Source organism: Erpetoichthys calabaricus, chromosome 11, assembly GCF_900747795.2.
Source record: "Erpetoichthys calabaricus chromosome 11, fErpCal1.3, whole genome shotgun sequence".
Taxonomy (NCBI): Eukaryota; Metazoa; Chordata; class Cladistia; order Polypteriformes; family Polypteridae; genus Erpetoichthys; species Erpetoichthys calabaricus.
In genome coordinates, this window is record NC_041404.2 from 127,531,379 (window position 1) to 127,554,352 (window position 22,974).

Below are 22,974 nucleotides of genomic sequence, written 5' to 3' on the forward strand. Positions count from 1 at the left end.
GAGAGGGAGGTCAGTGGAATGGTTAAGATGCAAGAAGTAGAATTGGCAAAGGTAGATGAGTTTAAATACTTGGGATCAACAGTACAAAGTAATGGGGATTGTGGAAGAGAGGTGAAAAAGAGTGTAGGCAGGGTGGAGAAGAGTGTCAGGATTAATTTGTGACAGACATGTATCAGCAAGAGTGAAAGGGAAGGTCTACAGGACGGTAGAGAGACCAGCTATGTTATATGGGTTGGAGACGGTGGCAATGACCAGAAAGCAGGAGACAGAGCTGGAGGTAGCAGAGTTAAAGATGCAAAGATTTGTACTGGGCGTGATGAGGATGGTCAGGATTAGAAATGAGTACATTAGAGGGTCAGCTGAAGTTGGAAGGTTGGGAGACAAAGTCAGAGAGGCGAAATAGCGTTGGTTTGGACATGTGCAGAGGAGAGATGCTGAGTATATTGGTAGAATGATGTTAAGGATAGAGCTGCCAGGGAAGAGGAAAAGAGGAAGGCCTAAGCAGAGGTTTATGGATGTGGTAAGAGAGGACATGCAGGTGATTGGTGTAACCGAACAAGATGCAGAGAATAGAAAGATATGGAAGATGATGATCCGCTGTGGCAACCCCTAATGGGAGTAGCTGAAAGAAGAAAAAGAAGAATTAGTGTTTTATCTTCCAGTATTACTGTGTGTAAAATAATAGTGTCAGAATAGTTTTTTTTTTTTTTTTTTTTTTTTTTTTTTTTTTGACCTAAACATACATTTCATTTTTTCATTTATACAGAGATGGGATTCCACCATACAAATTTAGAAAACATCAGCGACGAGAGATGCAGGAAAGTGCCAAAGCAAACGGACGAGTGCCACTACCTCATATTCCTGTGAGTACATCTGATTAAATGCTGTATCTGCTTTTAACATTGATCAGTTATTGCATTTTTGGAATAAGCAATGGAAGTATATTGATAAGGGTTTGGATCACACCAAAAACAAAATTACTGGTACACATGTTCAAATGGGATTCTGTCAGAGATCTTTAATTGAAATGCATATGTATAAGAAATGTAGAAAATTGTTTTCTTTGTCAGCCTTACCATAACTTGTCAATTTGCTATCCCATAACTCTGTAGGCAGTTCATTTTATCAATGCTTTGAATGTAAATTATTTAATACTGTTAAAATATGGACCAATAGCGCCTGTTGTTTAATCCTGTTTTGGTGAGTAGTATTTTAAAACTAAGGATGCTTTGCTTCCTTGCTTGAATTAGTTTTTTACATGAATTGTTTCTTAGTGAATGTCTACATTGTCCTTCAGGGTACCATTCCATTTTCCATTCATTAGTATTCCTTAACAGTTGCCATGAAATTGAAACCTGATGTTTCTACATATTATAGGTAAAGTGTGCTGCTTAAAACACTTCAGACTAAAGTGTTTATTTGTTGCACTCGTTATTTTTATTTTGAAAGGAACTTTGGGGGGAAAAAGTAGTCTTTATATAGTGAATTCTACCCTGACTGTGTCATAGACAGATTTATTCTGTAGTGAAAAATGTTTCCCAACTTCTTGCTTAAAAAAGTATGAAAATTTTATTTTTTGGGTACAGTTGATTTTACTGATGTAAACGTAGGTAATCATCTTAATTGGGAACCTTTTTCATTTCTGACATCACGTAATTCCAATAATATTCCCTCTCTGTGATGGATAATTAACATGTAGTTATTTGGTTATTACTAAACTAACTGATCCATCAGTTCATATTTATATCTGCATAATTTAATCCATATTAATAGAGGGTGCAGGTGTTATTCTATCCTTACTAGGCAACAGACAAGATATAAACCTGGAGATCTCCAGTTTATTTCTAGACCCATTCATGAACACACAATCATTTTAATGGGGCCAATACAGACTTGCTAATATTCAAAAATGCAAATCTTCAGGACATGAAAAGAGATCACAAAATGACATGGAGACAGAATCCTAAAACTGAAGTTGTCTTACTATTACTGCAGATTTTATTTTTTTCTCTAGCCGTCTGGAATTTTTTTTTTTGTTTTTTCTGTCCTCCCTGGCCATCAGACCTTAGTTTTATTCTGTTAATTAGTGTTCCCTGATTTTAATTATTTTGTCTTTTTTCTCTTTCTTCATCATGTAAAGCACTTTGAGCTGCATTATTTGTATGAAAATGTGCTGTATAAATAAATGTTGTTAGTTATCAGTTATAATCATCAACATTAAAAGAAATAAACATTTGAAATACATCAGTCTGTGTGTAATGAATGAATGGAATTACTGAAATAAATCAACTTTGTCACGATATTCTGGAAAACAGATGATATATATATATATATATATTATATTTTTTGCAATGGAAAAGGAAAAAAAAAGCTTTATCCCATGTGTTGTTTCTGTAACTTAGAATGCCAGTTGAATGCTGCAAAGTTACAAATTATTAAGTTAGGTTCTGCACACCTGATCTACTGCCTAGGCTTCTTGTGCTTTAAGATTGTACTCTAAATGTACCCCCGATTTACCATCATTGCCCATTGCACTTTAAGGTTTTACTCTGTGATGTTTATTTTAGTAACCTACTGGTTAATGTGATAATAATTCTTACAAGATTTTTCTAAACTGCTGTGAATAAACAGGAAAACTAAATTAATAATTATAATATGGAGGAAATGGGTTATTAAAATGCAACATTTAGTACATTCAGTTTCATTTGTGGAATACGTATATTCTCAGTGTCAGTCTATTTGAGAGAGATGATATGAGAGGCATTATGTTTTCTGGCTTCTAGGAGCCAACACAAGCTTTGCTGGGAATAACAGCAATTGATTAATAACTGTGTTTGTGTCTGTGTTTCTTATAGAGTTGCGGCAATTCAGTTTTTTGGGGGTAAATACAGCCCACTGATTTCATGTTGCTGAACTGGACAATTCCAATTCAGATTTTCCTTTTATTTATTTCTTTAAAAAACTTTTTCAATTAACCAGATGGGTAGAAGTCTAATGTTTCTATAGTAAAGTGTTAACATTGGTGTTTTTATAATTAAAGTACAGATCAGTTATCTGTTCATTTTTAATTGATAAAATGAAATTCTGCAGGCTCATTGTTTTGTGACCATAAAATACAAAATTAAATAAAATTCCCCTAAAACACATACATACTTTTTAAACTAAGATACATACAGAAAATATTTATAGATAATACATATGCATAAAAGATAATAAAATTCTTCACATGATTACAGGCTGTCATATTGTTTAATTTATTCTGTAATGTATGTATCTGAAACAGTGCTTAATTTAAAAAAAAGTTTAGTTTTCACCATTTTTGTAACATATGAATAACTAATTTTGTTTCCTGTTTGTTTGTTATTTTCTATTCAGCGCACATACCGGATGCCAAAGGATATCCATGTTGATCCAGGTAAATTTGCAGCAGAGCTGATCAGTCGACTAGAAGGTGTTCTGAGGGAACGGGAAGCACAAGAAAAGCTTGAAGAGCGATTAAAGCGTGTAAGATTGGTAAGTAAATTAATGCAAATCAGGGGTCAAAAGACAACATAGCAAATCTTAGTTTCAGGTTAATGGCAGTATGACACAGGTTGCATGTAGTTAAATTTTAGTGGTGTGGCCGAAGTTGTAACCAATTAAGGTAAAGTAGGATATTTCTAACCTTGGTTTATGAATTTAAATTAATGGAATTTGCCATTAGACAGAACATCGAAGAATGAGTAACAGCTTAATACATGTATGGGGCCTAAACTTCTATGTCTTTGTGCTTTGGGGTGAAAACTGAGGTACCTTGAGGGGGGAAAAAACTCATACAGAAAATGACTGAAATATAACTAAAGCTTCTGTTTGGTCAGATTGGTTTGGGAGAATGCACATATGGGGAGAAGCTGGACTAACTACTGCTCTACAGTTCAGTCCTTTCTACTGCCAAGAAATCAAATATTTATTGATATATAAATTGTGTTTTAATAAATTTGTTAAGTCAAACCCATTCCTTCTATCTGTTGTCTTTATTTTAGAGATTAACAGCAAGAGTATCTCATCTGACCCTGAATAGTTTTTTAATACTTTACCAGCAAATATATTAAATGCCCAGTCTTGAATTTCTGCAGTCTAAATAAATGTGGCAAAATAGTCATGACTGACTTATAATAAAAAGCTTGCATACTTGTTGAAAGTGATTTCATAATTGTAAAGTGGAAATAGTTTAACCAGGCATCATATGAGTGAAATTTGAATGGTCTCCGTGTGTACCATTTTAAATATGAAAAAAAACATGAAAACTTTATCGAGGTATTTTAGCAGCTCAAGTAAAAGTAAACAAAAGCAATAAAGTATAGAAAATGATTTTAAAGTCTGATTAGAGTAATATGCATTGGGTCATCCAAGTGCAGTTGTATCTGCATCTTATTTGCTGAATAGTTTACCACTAAAATGTCTTTTTTTTTTTTTTTTGCAGATGTACTGTACAGTTTTTTGTTTAAAAAGCAATTTTGCTTTAAGGACATGACAGTAAAAATTAAATAACCTTAGAATCTGAGCAATTTGGCTATCCACTGTTGAGAAACATGTACATGGTTGCCATCTGCTGTCAGGAATGGTTATGAGAATAGTGTAGAGGGGGCGTGTGTGGCACTGTAATTAATTGAAGCACATCTAATGAAAGGCTGTCAAAATAACTTTCCATTTTCAGTATTCTGCTCAAATACAACAAATTGGCCTAATTAGATGTTTGCTGTAAATATTTATTAAGTGTCTCTTAAGAGCATGCATGGGATGGGTACAATTGTCTTTTAGGCTATACTGAACCCAATTGTGTAATAAAGCAAAAGAAGAGAGATTTAAAAAAAAAAAAAAAAAAAACTGGATTCCTGAGAAGCTGGCATCTTCACAATATTATTGCATCAGGAGAGCATTTAAGATCAATTCTTACCTTGTCAGCATATGCCAAAACATGAAAATTAAAGAATTATCAACCTTTTATTATAATCTTTTTAAAAAAATTACACTGAAAATCTGAATTTGATAAACTCCTTTTTTCCTTCATTTTTACAGGAAGAAGAAGGTGATGATGCAGACATCTCTGCTGCACCCTCAATGGTTAGCCATAAACTGCCTGTTGGCCAGCAACCTCACTTTGGCTCTCGATACTCTGAAACAGCTTACAATGGCATGCAGCTTCATGATGCCCATGAGGAAAACCCTGAATCTATCTTAGATGAACATGTTCAGCGAGTCATGAAAACCCCTGGGTGCCAGTCACCCGGTCCTGGACGGCACTCTCCAAAGTCCCGCTCTCCAGATGGACTGCATGCCAGTAAGATGCCAGGGTTAATAGGGGCATTGCCTTCTGGACATGGAAAGCACCAAGCCAAACAAGGAATGAAACTGGAGAGCTCCAACATGCATCACTACAAACATGTGTACCATCACATCCATCACCACAACATAATGAAACCAAAAGAGCAGTTAGAAGTGGAAGCCACTCAACGAGTACAGACTAACTTTACCTGGAATGTAGATTCACATCACTATGCAACAAAGTCTCGGAATTATGCAGACAGCATGGGAATGGCAACTAACCCTCTTGATTCCTTGGGGCAAGGGTATGTATCTAAGAGCAGTTACACTGCTGGCATTGTTCCTGAACACTTGTCTAAATTCCTATACTTAACTGTTTACTCCAGTTCTTAGTACTTGTTTTCCTGAAGATAATGTTAAAAAAAAAAAAAAAAAAATTAAAACAGTTGTCTGTATGCTACTTTGGCATTGTTAGGGCTGCTCTAGGCAAGATCTAAAGTGTTTTATCTTTCAGTGTAACTGTCACATGATGGCTGATAAAACTGTGACTGAATAAAAAGGAGAGTAAGTGAGATTTGATAGTAAACAATGAGAGCTCCATTATTAGTTTTTACATTTAAAGGTTTTTCTTTTCCAGTGATTTTTTTTATCTAGGTTATACAGTATGTTATATGCATAACATTTGCAAGAAAGTAAAGCTGTCACATTGGTGTTTCTAAGCATGCTTTCACAATGTTGTTTATTGGAATTCCAAGGTGTGTTGTGATGGCCATGCTCACTTCTTGTTCAGACCACCTCACAGTATCCAATTATTGCCATGCACATTGTTCTTTAAAATCAATAATGCACTAAAATACAAGCATGAAGTGTAATAGTAGTAAGCCAGAAGGGTGGTTCTGTATAGGTTGAAGGTTAGTGAATATGGTAAATTTATCGGAGATTGTTTGGGTAAAATATGCCAAATTATTAATTTTATTAAACATATGACACATGGGAGAAACATTACAAAACCACTTAAAGCTTAGTCTGTTATACGCTTGATGCCTAATATCTGAAAGTTGCTTCCGTACCCACTATCTCGGGACTGATTACGAATCCTAGTGTTTTGTTGAAAGGCATGGATAGGATTGTGCTAGTTTGCGGTTTATCAATAAATCATGTATTAGATTGTATACAGTTACGAAATAAAAAAAGTTTTTTTGAGGAAAGGAGTAGTGCCATAAGATCTGTCAGAAAAAAAGCAAGTGGCAAACATCAGGAAGCTAGCAGTCAAAGTAGAATATGATATTACACTTTATATTGTTACAAAAATAATTGTGTATTTTTAATGAGTGGTATAGGCAGCATACACTGTGAGCTTACAGCAAGTTGATGAACAGAGTCAGAGTTCCTGCTTAAGGAAAAATATTTCAGATATTGTTAAATGTATACAAGTACCTACCCCAATTCAGCTTTTAAATTATGTATAAACATAACACCACAGCTTTTGGGTGTGTAAAATAGTATTACTTTTTTATTATTTATAGCTACATGTGTATCTTCAAGAAAGCACAATGGCGTAGTAGGTAGCGCTGCTTCAACTCCAGAAGAGTAAATTTGTGCCCCTTGCAGTTCTTCCCATGTCTGCTTAGGTTTTTCTCTGGCTACTCTGATTTTCCTCCCACATCACACGTATTTGTTTTATGGAAACTCTAAAGTGGCCCTGCCTTGGCTCTGCATGCGGGTTTGGTTCCTGAATTATGCTTCATGTCTGTAAAACTGGATTAAGCAGATTTTGTAACTAGATAGACCGACCCCTTGTCAAAAGTGAAAGTCTAACTGGGGAAAAAAATCTTGAATACTGAAATTTATCCTTTATATGGGGATGCTAAATTTTTTTTTATAGTTCATCTCTTCTGAAAAAATATCTTAAATATTATATTTTAATGTTGAAAATACAGTAGCAAAGGAAACACATTATCCAAGAGGAATTCGAAAAAGCAAGAACCTGGAAAAGGGGAAGATGTCAGAAATTTTGAGTTACCAGTGCCTACAGAGGACATGGAAAGGAACCAGAAAATCATGCAGTGGATGATGGAAGGAGAAAAAGAAGTTCGACATAAAAAAAATCCTTATGGGTGAGTGCAGACTTCTCTAAATAATAATTGTTGGGATGTTTGCATACCATTTTCCATGATCCTCCCTTTTTTTCCCCCTCCTTATGAAAGGAATGAGTTGTTTGGAGAAAAATGGATTGTGCAAGATCTTTTTGAACTGTAGGCTGTAATTGCTTCAGTTTAAACATAGCATTTAAAGAGTACATAGTCTCCTTAATTAAAGTAGCAAATGTTGTGTGATAGTTGTATTTTTGTTTTTTATATACTGTATACTCTGGCATAATGCATCTTTGTTATATAGAAAAAAGGCTGAAGCACTATTGGCATGTAAATGTTTAAAATGTAGGTGTAAGCCAAGCTATGACTTCTTAATTGATCAACTATACTTCAAAAAGCAACCTGTTAATACAGTATTTATATTTTTTAAAACAAAACCTAACCATAAGTTACTTCAGCATTATTAGGATAAAGTAGGTTTCCTTGCTGAAGTAATATAGACATCTTTTAGTGTGTGTTGTACATTTGAATGACCTAAACCAGACACTTTACTTAATCTTGCTCTCTTAATAAATAAGTTTCACCTTAAACTACCTGGTTTAAAATTTAATTCCATATTGATATAAATTATATAAATGTTCAACATAAAGCATTAGTCTGTTAGATTCTTTTAACACTGGATAGCAAAGCTACAGTGGTGTTTATATTCCAAATAGGAACTAATATAAAAAAGTAAATTTGAAGAATGTTAATAGCCAGATATGCAAGTATTCTATTTTAAAGAATGTTGGTAATTACCTTAAATTATGTTTAAGGCTTGCTACATATTACTGCTTTCTTGGTGTCGTTTTTTTTCTTTCTTTCTTTCTTTATATCTGCCTTCAACTGTTATGACGGCAGCTGCTTAGAAAAAGTTTTACACATTTTTTTATTTTGAGAGTAGGTTAAGTTGACATCTCAGTAGTTCTAATTAAAAATACACTTGCCTGTTTTTGTTAACTTGTATTTTGTTGTATTCTGTCCTGCATAGATCTGCTGCTGGAAATAAAAAGGTGGCAAGTCATGAGCCATCAAGGCCAAGTTCAATTGAGCGTCTTGGATCAGTGCACCCATGGGTAACTGCTCAACTTCGCAACAATGTTCAACCATCTCACCCATTTATTCAAGATCCCACCATGCCCCCTAACCCAGCTCCTAATCCACTCACACAACTGGAAGAAGCACGGCGTCGCCTTGAAGAGGAGAAAAAGAAACCTGGGACAATGCAGACAAAGCAAAGGTAAGTTTGTTCTCACCTTTTTGCTGTGAAAAGAAATATTTAGACCTCTGCAGTGCCGAATATTACGTTGAAGTGTTCGTCAATTTTTAGAATTTTAACTTGTAGGCAAATTATAATATTGATGCTTTCATCTTGAAAAATAATCTTAGGTTATCTACTTAGAATAATTAAAATCTTAATTTACACTTCATTAAATATATATACATCCTTATCATATTGTGTCTTTTTAATAGGATATAATTTTCTTGAGGCATACATGTAGTAAATTTTTTTAATGGTTTTAAAAAAAGTACGTTCATGGAGTAATGTGCAATACGAGTTAAACTCATAGTGAACTTACTAAATGATCGATTTATGTCTGTTAATAAACTAGTCCAAAAATTAAAGGAATATCATTTTTCATAGGATTTATATAGTGATTTTTCCCATTTAGAGCTTAAGTGCATTTTTGCTATCTAAGCAGAAGTCTCAAAGGAGGGATCCCAAAACTCAGTCTCTTCTTTAGGGCAATTTAAACAGCTAAGGTCTCAAAATAACAAACCAGATCAGCTGCGTCATTTGTGTGGTGATGTTTCTTTATAGCTTCTTCCTGATTGTCATAGACTACCATTTTTTTGCTTTGTTGTAGAAGGAATATTGTAATTTACCTTTATAATTTGCTGCAAGTTCTTTGTACTTTGCAGCGTCTGTGTTTCCGTGCCTTGTTTTTTGTATTGGTTGGTATACTTTCTCTCGACTCACTATTCACAAGTGAAGATTTGGCTATTTGCATCCAGCTGCTTCTCCATTTTACCCTTTTTAAAACAAGCAGTATTTGAGATTTCTTTTTGATAGCCAATGATTTTTGCTTCTGCATTTCCAATGCCATCTTCTAACAAGAATTTCCCTTTTGCACCTTGCAACCCAATGGCCAGCTCATCTGCCACACTGTCCCTCCGCTGTAACCTTACAAGTGAGTGGTGTATTTTCTTCTCACTGCTCTGTGCCACTTTGGCAGAGTTGGTCAGCCACTTCCATCGTCTGTGATCATGTTCATTTCAAGCTACAGCTTACGTTATGCTCTATCATTTCTGCTAATATTTTAAGATTATCATGGGAAAATGGAAAATTTCTTAATTTCAGGGAATATTTGACCAGTAAATTATTTTTTCTTTTCCCCCACATTATAAAAATAAGGGAACAACTTAAAACAGTAGAAAGTACTTTAACAAGTGTAACAGATGTTATTTTTAGGGCTTAAACAGTGTTCTTGGACAGAGGAGTTAGAGTGTAGGATGGTTATGCCATTGTAGAAATTAGTGCAAATTTGAGCACTGGTGTTACAATTCCAGATATGAAGTGTAAACAAAGCTAAAGGAAAATGTAAATATTTACTGTAGCTAGTTCATTAGTTATTTGATGGTGAACCTATGCCAAGTAGCTGCTGTTGTAAAGTATACAGTATGTCCTTAAAGTATAAATATGGTATATTAAATGGTGAGTTGTGAGTATTGTTCTTTTGTGATTATTAGTGTTGCCTGTACACTCAGGTATCCGAATCATGATGATGCAACTTCAGTAGCCATTAGAGTTAAGTGCTTAAATTTTAAATTTAAATACTCTGCGATGGACGATGGACAAGATTGTTAATTTAGGTAATTTTTGGAAAATATTTGTTCAAAAAACTGTTGGAAGAGTTGCATCCTGATGTACATCTAAGCAACCTGCACCTTAAAAAGTATGAATACCGTCACAAAAAATTAATTCATAATAATCGCCTGAATACATTGTTTTACCATTATATGCAAGGTTTTGGTGTCTTAGAGTTTAAATTTCCACTTCCCAATAATACTTCTGAGTGATGTTTACAGTCTACTTTCAAAATATTCACCATCAAACTGGGCAATATTGGACTAGGTAGGAACACCTTTCTAGAGCAAGCACTGAAGAGTTCTTAGTTAACTTAATATGCACATCTTTTGGATGTGGGAGGAAGCCGGAGTACATTTAGTACTCACAATTTACAAAGGGAAAAACTATAAACTCCATTCTGTGAACAGAAATCTAACCAAGATCCATATAGCTAAGAGGCAGCAGCCCTAACTGCATCACCATTGTTCTTGGCGTTTTTCTCTGTATTTTATATTTTTTTTATGTCTGTAGTGCAATTTTAGCTAAAACCTACATTTTTCATTCTGTGATCCAAAGGGGTGCATGTTTAGTTACTTTCCGATGCTAACCTGACTCACAGTAACAATGTGTGCATCACATCCTGCACTGTTTCGTGCCTTGCTCTTTTCCAGTGTAGCAAAAATATGTTGTAACTTTCTGTGACCCTGTTATGGAAAAAACAGGTTCAGAAGAGGATGGATGCATTATTTTATAGTTAATTATATGCACTGCAATTTCGCTTTTTGGCAGTTCATAAAATAAAAATGCATAAATCAAAGTTTGATAGAACTTTTAAAGATAATATGCACTGAATGCTAGTACTGTGATCAAAACAGAAGATTTGTTCCTTAAGCCTAATGCCGGGGATTATTTTTAGGTATGTTCAAGAGGTGATCCACCGAGGTCGTACTGCTGCCAGGCCAGCTTGTATTCCAGTGCTGAATGTGGTACCAGCAGTCTCCGACATTGATCTCTCCGAGTCTGAGTATGTGCAGCTGCTCTTCCCGTAATTTAGTTTCAGAATGAGTAGGCATAGTATACTACCATGTTAGCTTAACTTCATGTAATTTAATTGAATTTGTGTGTGTGGCCTCTTTATTTTTACTGATACATTTACAACATGTGTACATATATTTAAATGTATACTAATATTGTAATCAATGCTTTAACTAACACAGTACGGTAAAATGTTTTCTAATTCAGTTTGTATTTGATTTCCTTGATACTAATTAAGTCAGTGTTGTTCGTTTGATAGTCTCCTTTAGTTTTTCGTAATAGCATTAGGAAATTTTTTTTTGTTTTCTCAGAATTGAAGCACTATAATTTGAATTTCTATGTTTCCATGTTCAGGGTTGTTGGGCTCACCCTCCATGTTAGAGTGAGAATCTCAGCAATATGGTAAGGCCTTGTAGTAGAACCACTGTTTCCTGGATGGAGAGAGGCCAGTTGATGTGGTATTGGTCATTTAGTCAGGTTAATTAACTATGGTCCATATACTTAGAATCAATCAATCTTTTCCCATACACAAGTGTAGGCTGCAGATCAAAAAATGACATACATTTATACTTTGTATGACAGTTCTAATAACTTATCTGTGGTTGCCCACTTAATATGATTAAGCTATGCAATAATTTGATTTACTAATTTTTTGTTAAATTCATTGCATCACATGATCGGTCCTTTAAGTATTGTTTACGTACAGGTATTAAACACTGAGCAAAGCATGAATGTTTCATAATGTATTTAAGGACAGAATGACAACTGAGAAGACTAGTAAAAATAATCTATGTAAACATTAACTGATTTTTTTTTTTTTTTTAAACCCAAGCTATCTTCCCATGTGCTCCACACACCCCTGGTTAAATTATGTTCTAACAAAACATTAGTCCACAGCATTCAGTGTTGTACTGTATTCAGTGCAGACGGTTTATCATTCCAAAAACGGAACAAAAGCAAATGCAATCAAAATATATTTCGGGGACTTGGAATTATTACAAAGATATAAATGAAAAATAGCACTATTTTTGTTGTAAAAGCTAATGTTGTAAATTTGTTATCATACGGCTTAGTTTGTTACTGGGAATCTGTATGTTGTAACTTGTGCAGGTTTATTAGTTCAGTTAGAACATTTTGTTTTCCTAGGGAGCTCATTTGGGTCTATTCCGAAACCAAAGTTTTCATAAATTTGTCTGTGCTCTGTCTTCACTCCCAAAAAATAAATAAGTTAAAATATACAAAAATGGCAGAGACTTGGATTTCATTGACAAGGAGAAAAGTTATACAAGTATGCATTTAAGGCATTTTTAAAATTGAAGCACAGGAATAATAACACTAAGTTATGACTAGAGCATATGTGCAACTTGGTAAAAAATATGCTGGATCAAAAGTAATTTGGTAGTAAAGTTTTTGCAGGTTATTGCTTTGGTGAATTTATTTTCTATTAAAAGTTAATGCTGACAATTTTTTCCGCATCAACTGTCTTAATAATCCTGCCTGCTTAATTGTTGTATTATAGTTTTTCATATATTACATATAAAGTAAGGTATTATTAAGTGGCTAATTTGATTCATTTCAGACCCTTCAATCATAAGAGGGAAATTTGTCTTCATAAGAACATTCAGGCCAGGGAGTCACATAATGAGCAAGAAACTAAACTCAGCAATGCACAAGAAACATTTTAGCTTAAACATGAATATATAATGACCTATTAGCATCCAATTCTGAGTTTTTATATATGAATCAAAAGTCATACCTTTATATTGTTAAATCTTAAAATTAACAGCTTTTGGGATGTAATAATATTTAAACAAGCAGTATGTGTTTACTTTGGTTATCAGAGTCTTAAAGCTCTGTTCTGATGGCAAAATTTGTATTTCCATAAGTAGTATGTGAGTTCTATAAGGGAAAAAAAATACTTTGCTTTCTGTACTACTCATCTTTTAAACGATTTTGTGCTTAGTTTTATAGCTTGGTTCATCTTCGGTAGTTTTACATTTTTGCAGTGTTGCTTAGGATATTTCCTAGGTGTAGGATTTTGTGAATAATAATTACAGTTTTACTTTTAGGCATTACACTGGCTCATTTACTTAACAGAAACCTGCCTAAAAAGGGGCATTTCAGTTTTAGTAATTAAAAATGCTACCTTGCTTTTCTGACTACAGCATTGCTGGACCTAGTGACTTACTGAAAGTAAGAATTAATAGGTTTAATAATTTCATTGTTTTTTTGTTCTCTTAGGCATAAAACACAGAAGAAGCAGCAGCCCTGTGAAAACATTGTTGTGGCATATTACTTTTGTGGTGAGCCAATCCCTTACAGGACATCTGTCAAGGGACGTGTGGTTACACTGGGGCAGTTCAAGGAACTGTTGACCAAGAAAGGGGCTTATAGGTATGTAAATACTCTGTGTGAATGCAAATATTACACTCTTGAAATAATTGTTTACTATTATTTGTTTCTCCAGTCCCCTCTATTTAAAAAATGTGACATTTTTGATAGTAAACCTAGTACAAAATACTGTATTGTTTAGCCTTTTATTACTGGTTAGCATAAATATGTAATAACCATCTGACCTGATTTTTTTACTGCCTATGGTTTAGATGGTTTTTAACGTCTTATAATACTACAGATGGCTGCTTTTGTGATGTTTTTACTTTCATTACCATCTAGATTATAGCTAAAAGTAACTGAGTTAATATACAGTAATCCCTCACTTATCGCGGGAGATAGGTTCCAAGGCCGACCGCGATAACTGAATTTCCCGAAGTAGGGACACCATATTTATTTAATCATTTAACGTGTATTTGGATGTTTTTAAACCCTCCTTGTATTGTTTACAACCCACCCTTTACTCTATTAATAACAGGGACAACTGCTAAGCAATATGAAATCGGTAGATAAGTTTACACTTACTGTATAGCGAAGTACACGTAGCAACTTGTAGGCAGTCATGACGTCGTCGACCTTGTTGCAAAGATTCCTAAAGCAGATTCCATCCAGACTACTGCCTTATCACGTCCACTTGCAACTCGTTTTGCGCCCTGGTTAAAGGACACTGTGGCCGTAGATCTTATATGCTTTTCCTCCTTTTTAAATAAAAATAATCGTGGACTCATTGATGCTGTAATGGTGTCCTGCAGCGGTGTAGCTGTTCCCTTCCTTCAACATATCCAAAACTTTTACCTTTTCTGCAATCATTTGCATCTTCTGTTGGCGCTTGGACACGGCCCCTGAAGCAGGAGCACGTTAATGCTGAATGAGTGAGATGAGACTTCCTGGTTAATGCAGCGCTCCGTCGCTGAGCCAATCAGCAGCACACAGGAACTTAACTGCGTGCTCTGATTGGGTAGCTTCTCAGCCATCCGCCAATAGCATCTCTTGTATGAAATCAACTGGGCAAACCAACTGAGGAAGCAAGTACCAGAAGTAAAAAGACCCATTGTCCGCAGAAACCCACGAAGCAGCGAAAAATCCGCGTTATATATTTAGATATGCTTACATATAAAATCCGCGAAGTCGTGAATCCGCGAAAAGTGAACTGCGAAGTAGCGAGGGATTACTGTATTTTATCTGAAGTTAAAGTAAAATGAAAGCTAAAATAGATGGATGCAAATCTTAAAGAATGTTTTTAGGAATACATGCTTTAAAACTCAATTTCTGGATTGATTATAATTTTTAAACAGCAGGTAAGTGTGTTGTTCAGTGTTTGATTTTTTAAATAGACTGCTGCAAGCCTTTCATATATGATTTTTGTTTCCTTTTAAAGGTATTACTTCAAGAAGGTAAGTGACGAGTTTGACTGTGGTGTCGTCTTTGAAGAGGTACGAGAGGATGAAGCAGTCTTACCCATCTTTGAGGAGAAGATAATTGGAAAAGTGGAAAAGATAGACTGAGCCAAAGGAGAAGGCAAATGTTGAACAAAAGAAGATATTTAAAGAAAATTTTATATATATATATAAACTATATATCAAAAAGGGAAAGTATCTGAAAAGTGACATTTCATGGTACCGGAGATGCTTTATCAGTCTATAGGAGCATTCAACAAATAAAGGTGTCCAGGATTCTCTGTGGAGAAATACATATAGTATATTAACTTACAATCTTCCACATTTCCACAGAGATGCACACCGGCTGCTCAGTATTGGAAGAATAACATGGTGCTTTAACAGCAGAATTTGCTTCAGCAGACAAAAATGAAAGGGTGCAGCATTACTTTTCTTCAGTATATTTCTAACTCTTAAGTGTAATGTAGCATTGTAAAGTTGTACTAGAAATTGTACTATGAATCTGTTTACTAAAACTGCATATTTTTGATATAAAGGAATAGAAGGAAGTAGCCTTTTGTAATGTAACAATGCTCTTTTAATTTTGATATGTACAGGTACTTCAGAACTTACCAGATGCACAAATTCCATCTGTTTGGGGTAGGGAAGATCGTAAAAAAGAAAGGAAAAAAAAAAAAAAACTGTTCTCCTACTAATGCAATAGATGGTCATGTATGTGGGTGTGCGTGTGTTTTTTTTTTTTTTCCTCAATTACAAAAGTCCTGTTGTAGGATGAATCCTTTTAACAGTGTAGTATTTCACTTATCAGACTCCCTCATTCTCTCCCCTTTTGAACATATTTTTATTTTACCACTTATAACATTTGCTACTTCAGAACTTTCTATATTTAGTTTTGAAGTACATCTTGTATGTTTAAACTATGATGGCTGTAATATTGCCACAGATTTTTATTTATTTATTTTTGTATTATAAACTGAAAACACTACCTGCTGTTACTAGATTTTTTTCTTGTCCCTAGCTTGAATAATTCTGGCATATCTAATACTGAAACGCTGATTTCACTCTGGTAACTACATATGGGACTTCACTCAGACAACAATGTAGATATTTTTAGTAGAATGTGCTACATGTGAAAACTTGAGTGGAGTCTCTCACGGTTTACCAAAACTGGTCAATGAGTATTAATGTAAATAATTGCCAGTACTAGTACAATTTCATTCTCCGCAGTATAAAACAAGGTAAGCAATTACTAGACTTTGAACTTTTCCACTCCCATATAATCTTGTTTTCTTTGGTATGCTTATGTTTTAATATTGGGTAAATATTATTGTCATTTTTGCTAAATTGTTTAGTGATTTCATCACATTAAAATATGCTTTTGCTCTTTGTGAAACAGGTGTTTATCACATTAACATGCTTGTTCAAGGTACATTATCCAGGTATACTTGCACATGTAGTGAGAAACAAGCTGCTTCATTTCTAAAAGCAAAGCATCTCTTATTTGTTCTTATAGACCTAAACTATTGACTGGCATATTTTTTAACTTATAATTATTTAATTACTGTTAAGAAAATCAGTGATAAAGTAACAGTAGTTATTGTTTCCTAATTCTACCATATGCCAAAAGTCCAAAACATTGTTTGGTTTTATGTGTTACTATGAATTCATGTAAAATTATATGTTGGCAGTTCCAAGATATCAGCGAGTACTAGCCAAGGTAGAATAAAGTGATTAAATAAAAAGTGTTCAGCTTAGTGCCACCTGCCTCAACTCATCACCGTCAAAGAAAATCCCTTAGGGAAAGGAAAAAAAAAAAGCCCACTTCCCTATTGGCAGGTTCCAAAGTCTCCTCAAGCCTGAAATGAAGAGAGCATAAGAAGCACTTAGTGTGCTTATTTAGCAAATACATAATTACGCCCTATGAAATAAATTATCCAACATAATGTTTACATGTAACTTAATGCATTAAGTATTAGAAGTCGTATGAGGTACTTTAGGAAAGCATTCAATTGCTGTTGGTGGCTGCGTAGTATTTTTAATTATTATTTTTATACAACCAAAGAACATATACATGATGAAAGTAATGTTAACTGCATTCGATGTGTTGGTTCTTTTTCATCTTGTACCACTAAACAGTATAGTCTAAAGAGAAAAATATAACTTTTTAACTGATCTTATCTGTGTTTTTAATAGACTGTACCTCTTTATGAAACATACATTTATGTTGCAGGGAATATCTAGCAATCATGATTTTTTTTCTACTGTAACTAAGTAGACTTTTTTTAAAGGGAAAAATTCATTTGGATGTATGAATGACGATGAGAGTTTGGTGAGTCAGTATAAATTACATTTCATAAACCTTTTGAATATACGATGACACCCTTATTTTATAAATTGCATTTCTTATTTATTTGGCCAGATGTTGTATTTTTTTTCTCCTTTTGGATTTTCTTTAAAAATAAAAACCAATATTACATAAACTAATGAAATAAGCATAAGAGCAAGTAGTTTTGGAATCGTTGTAAAACCTGTGTTACATATTTTAACCTAATTATATAAACTAGATTCTTATGAAAAGGATGTTTAAAATGATGGGAGTGGTCAGGGGAATGCCTACATTGCTCAAACAAGAACTGGTTTACCTTCTGTAAACCAGCATGGTATGGTATTGGTCTTCATACTGTATAACCTTTTAGTTTCTTTGTAAGATCTGTTAAAACACTTTTCCCCTTACTCCTTTCATTAAAGATGCTTTAAGTTATAAAGCAAGAAGTTATTTTTTTATGCTTTTTTTGATTGTTTTCCAGTTTTTAAATGAAAACCTGCAGATGCCTCACTGAATTGCATCATAATTTAGATGATGTGTAAATAGATCACACAGAGTGCCTTTCAAGTTCAATTTCTGTTCATATCTGCCATTTCATTTTTTTTTTTCTTCGCCAACCTTAGTGATTTATGGAATTTTAATCCTTAAGTGACTTTCACAGATTTTTGCCCTTTTATTGTGTGTAAATATGTACATTTTCACGTGTCTCCAACCAGCAGCACCACTGATCATTTTAGTACCTAGCTAATATGTTAGGGTGCTGACTTGTACAGTAATCTTTTAAAAGGTACTTCAAAAATAAAGAAATCAGAAAATAGTCACAGTGTCAGTTGTCTTGCTACTTATTTCTGCTGTTAATTTGTTCTATTTTTCTTGTATGTAGAAAAAATGATTATTTAGAAAAAAATACAAGGTTTGTAACTTCAGACTTGCAGTGTATATATTAACACTGGTTGTAATTAAGGAGAAACCATCAGGAACTCATCAGTCAAACTTTGTGGAGTTTGTTTTTTTTTTAATTTGTGAAACCACAGTTTAGTTCTGTTAAGATTTAAGTAAAAACAAAAAAGGAGTAAAATCATTCTGTGTTGGATTACCAGGAGAGACAGAAACAAAGTAAAAAAGCCAAAGTCCACAGAAGAACTGGAACTAGGGCACATCCTCCAAGATGCTTAGGACAAAAAATCTAAATGCAGTTTTAAAGGCAAAAGTTGCTCCCACAAAGTACTGATTTAATTTTTTTTTTCTCCATTTACTACTTTTTTGGTGCATTCATATACAAGGCGAGAAGCAACTGTTGTGATAGCTATGTCTGCCTGTATGTCTGCATGAAATAACTACGCCATTTGTGCAACACAAGTCTGGCTTACTTATTCCTTCTCAAGACGGTTCCATTTTTTGTTGAGATATCTTGAGCAGATCACACTGTTAAAAGTTTTAGAATTTCCAAATATCCCATTAGAAAGCATTGGCGAATCTGCAAACTTGTCTGTCTTAACGAAGAGAAGAAACTTTTTGTGCAGCTTCAACTACAGATTAGTTTACTGTTTCAACTTTACCTTGATAAGCAGGTATACCGACTTGTGTATTTTGTATATTTCCCTATATTTATTCTTCCAACAGCCACTCTAATCCCCAGTTCAGTGCCAGGGAAATGGCGCATGTGAAAGCCGCTCTTACAGCAGCACCTTTTACCATAGAAGCACAAAAAAAAGTCACTTCTCTGGAGAGGAAAGCATATTTAAGACTGAATCGACTGAACTAATATCTGCAGATTATTATTGTTAAAAGAGACATTGTCGGGAACTAATTAATTACATGAGAACGTTGCAGCTGCTGCCCTAAGTGATTAAACAGTTTGGAAAGGGCACTGTGGCTGATGATGTGGGCAGAAGATTGGGTATGCAAATAAGACTGCGCTGGGTTATACAATTTCTGCAGTGAACGGAGAAGCTGATTGTGCTGCAGACAGCAAGGAATGAGCAGGATTACAGTTAACGCATGCTGAAAGAGTCACTTAGTGGTATAATATACAACAGATTGAACAGGCATTAACTAACTGCATGACAAGTGCTTTAAAAGAAATTGAGTTTTTGATGTAGTCTGCTAACACATGTAATTGCTTTCTATTAAGCCTCTTATTTTTGAATACTGCGGTGGGCTGGCGCCCTGCCCAGGGATTGGTTCCTGCCTTGCGCCCTGTGTTGGCTGGGATTGGCTCCAGCAGACCCCCGTGACCCTGTAGTTAGGATATTGCGGGTTGGGTAATAGATGGATGGATGGATTTTTGAATAAGACATTGTTACAAAAATACTGGGATACAGTTGTGTAAAAAATGCAAAATGCTCAAACTTTCATATCCAATAAATAAGTCCCCAAATGCACCTGAATGTTATGCCAAGACAGCATTTGTTAACAATTTGTTGAAAACAAAACAGTTTTTGACATTTAGAGGCTTTTCATTTAATCATTTTTGAAAGTATCTTCAATCAATGCTTTTTTTTTTTTTTAATATACAGTATATTTATTCATTCAGGACGATGGACAGATGCTGCATGTTGGCAACGATCGAAAGTTAAAAGTAAATAAAATTGCATGGTGTGCTTGACCATGTACCTTTTAATTAGTGCATTACATACAACTAGATTATTAAAAATCGTGTCAAGCTGAATTACAATTGCTGCACATCACAGCTTCTCCCTACATACTCACCCTAGGATGCAATGTTTTCGTGAGCACATGCATGTTCAAATTGGCCAAAGGTTATAGTGTTTTTTTTTTTTTTGGTGATGGGGGACCCTGAGTAACTCCAGCAGTTGGCCTTCAGTTCACAAGGTGCTATATAAAATCAAAGACCTGTTCAGCAGGCAGTTTCCAAAGCCAGTCCACCTATTTTGGATCACAAGGCTGTCTTTATTATTAGGTTAAACTGGAAAATTGAACCTCACCTCAAAAAATGAACCATTCACCATCTGTGTAGCAGTTTGAAAGATTTTTGTGATATCCATTTCTTTCTCTGGGTCCATTAGTTTTCCTCCCGCATCCCAAGTACATACTGGTTCAGCATAGTTAACAAATTTAAACTGGCCAAGTTTGTGCGGGTGCGTACATAAGTGGGCCTCGTAACGTACTGGCGTACTGGCGCACTGTCTGGAGTTTGATCCTGCACTGTACATTGCAGTTTCTGAAAGTGGATTAAGTACAAATTCTGAAAACCTGTAGTTGTCTTTCAGACAGCAAATGATGAATGTTGGGAATTACTATGGAGAAGTGATACTGCATGTACAGTAATCCCTCCTCCATCGTGGGGGTTGCGTTCCAGAGCCACCCGCGAAATAAGAAAATCCGCGAAGTAGAAACCATATGTTTATATGGTTATTTTTATATTGTCATGCTTGGGTCACAGATTTGCGCAGAAACACGGGAGGTTGTAGAGAGACAGGAACGTTATTCAAACACTGCAAACAAACATTTGTCTCTTTTTCAAAAGTTTAAACTGTGCTCCATGACAAGACAGAGATGACAGTTCCGTCTCACAATTAAAAGAATGCAAACATATCTTCCTCTTCAAAGGAAACAGAGAGGAAAGCAAACAAATCAATAGGGCTGTTGAAGGCGGCAGCTCACACCCCCTCCGTCAGGAGCAGGGAGAGAGAGAGAGAAAGAGACAAACAAAGTCAAAAATCAATACGTACCCTTTGAGCTTTTAAGTATGCGAAGCACCGTGCAGCATGTCGCTTCAGGAAGCAGCTGCACACAGAAGGTAGCAACGTGAAGATAATCTTTCAGCATTTTTAGACGAGCGTCCATATCGTCTAGGTGTGCGAACAGCCCCCCTGCTCACACCCCCTACGTCAGGATCAGAGAAAGTCAGCGCAAGAGAGAGAAAGAGAAAGTAAGTTGGGTTTCTTCTCAGCCATCTGCCAATAGCGTCCCTTGTATGAAATCAACTGGGCAAACCAACTGAGGAAGCATGTACCAGAAATTAAAAGACCCATTGTCCTCAGAAATCCGCGAACCAGCAAAAAATCCGCGATATATATTTAAATATGCTTACATATAAAATCCACGATAGAGTGAAGCCACGAAAGGCGAAGCGCGATATAGCGAGGGATCACTGTATTTATTAAAAAAAAAAAGTCAGATATTGTAGAAGCCATGGCTCTCTTGTTCATCCTCTTTCTTGTGTTGCCTCCTCTGTCTTAGTGAGCACCCACACATGTGAAAACAGTGCAGCGTGGCATGTAGTACACAAATGCGAAGCAACCAGTTAGGTGCAGATGTCACGTCACTCTTAAATCATTTTTATCTGATGACTCTACCCCTTTAAATCCTTTCATACCTTTACACTGCCCTACATTATGCCTCTGTCCAATACTGTGCATTCTTCCCCTTGTTCATTTACTGTATATTATTAATTTCATTTGCCAGCTGGTGTGACTGCTTTGGTGAAATAGAAGCAGGAAACAAGATGCCAACAATCCTGTCATGGGTCCACCCAAATACCACTTATAAACAGGAGATGGTATATACAGTAAGTAAATAAGTGTTGAGTCTGGGGACTTCAACACTTGTAGTTACAGCTGCCTTTTTTGGATAGATGGAAGTTTGCTTAATCCAGATCAGGGTTGTGAGGAAGCCTAAGCCTGTGGGAGCAAAGGGTGCAGAGTCCCTTCCTGGCCCACCAGCATCAATCCACACAGGGCCAATTTGTACCACCAATTACCCTGAGCTAAATCTCTTTAGGGATGAGCCTATGTAGGAAGTATAAAGTCCGTAAGTATTATGTCTGGCTACAGGATTCAAGCACATGAGGTGGCAGCATAAACCATTAAACTACTGCACCACTTTTCATAGCCTTAAAATTAAACTGTACAAGTTGAAACGTCATACACCTTTGCATGACCGGATGGTTACACATGCTAAAAGGGAGTTGTTGACATCCATGCACACCAAGTAAATGTACCACCAAGTCAAGTTTTGAAGGTCCCTAAAGTCTTACTCTCTACCACAGTAATCTTATTCCATGTACCATGTGTGTGAAGAAATACTTTCTAACAAGTTTCCAACCATGTCCCTTTGTTCTTCTTAAACTTATTTTAAAGTAACAGCCTGTATTCACTGTACTAATTCCTTTCATAACTCTAAACACTTTGATCATGTAACCTCTAAATCTTTATTTGCTTAAACTGAAAAGGAACTGCTTCAGTCTTTCCTCATCACTCATCCCCTACAGTCCTGGAATCAACCTAGTTGTGCTTCTCTGGACTTTCTCTAGTGCTGGTATGTCTTTTTTTTTTTTTATATTTATGTATTTTTTTTCAAGCCCATGGACTAAAACTGCATGCAGTACTCCAGGTGCAATCTGAACAGTGCATTCTAAAGCTTGAATAGAACTTCCTTCAACCTGCACTCTACACACCGTGATAAGCAACATTACGTTAGCCTTCCTAATGGCTTCCAAACAGTGTGTGGAAGTTGGTAGTGATGAGTGTACTACAACTTCTAGGTCCTCATATGGGGTACTTTTAAGTTTCA

At 35.2% G+C, this 22,974-nt stretch overlaps 1 protein-coding gene across 3 annotated transcripts in view; it reads left to right on the forward strand.

The window, feature by feature from the left end:
* The window catches only part of axin1 (axin 1), a 133,365-nt gene extending 115,112 nt beyond the window's left edge, over positions 1-18,253 (forward strand). For 2 of the 3 annotated variants that reach the window (XM_028813880.2, XM_028813881.2), the window contains exons 4-11: positions 767-863; positions 3,376-3,513; positions 5,059-5,609; positions 7,245-7,421; positions 8,428-8,676; positions 11,204-11,311; positions 13,564-13,716; positions 15,092-18,253. In XM_028813880.2, the coding sequence (XP_028669713.1) occupies positions 767-863; positions 3,376-3,513; positions 5,059-5,609; positions 7,245-7,421; positions 8,428-8,676; positions 11,204-11,311; positions 13,564-13,716; positions 15,092-15,218 (1,600 nt within the window). In that variant the 3' untranslated portion in view covers positions 15,219-18,253. The remainder of the gene's footprint in view (positions 1-766; positions 864-3,375; positions 3,514-5,058; positions 5,610-7,244; positions 7,422-8,427; positions 8,677-11,203; positions 11,312-13,563; positions 13,717-15,091) is intronic. The other variant, XM_028813883.2, reaches the window with a different exon arrangement.
* The last annotated feature ends 4,721 nt before the right edge of the window (positions 18,254-22,974 follow it).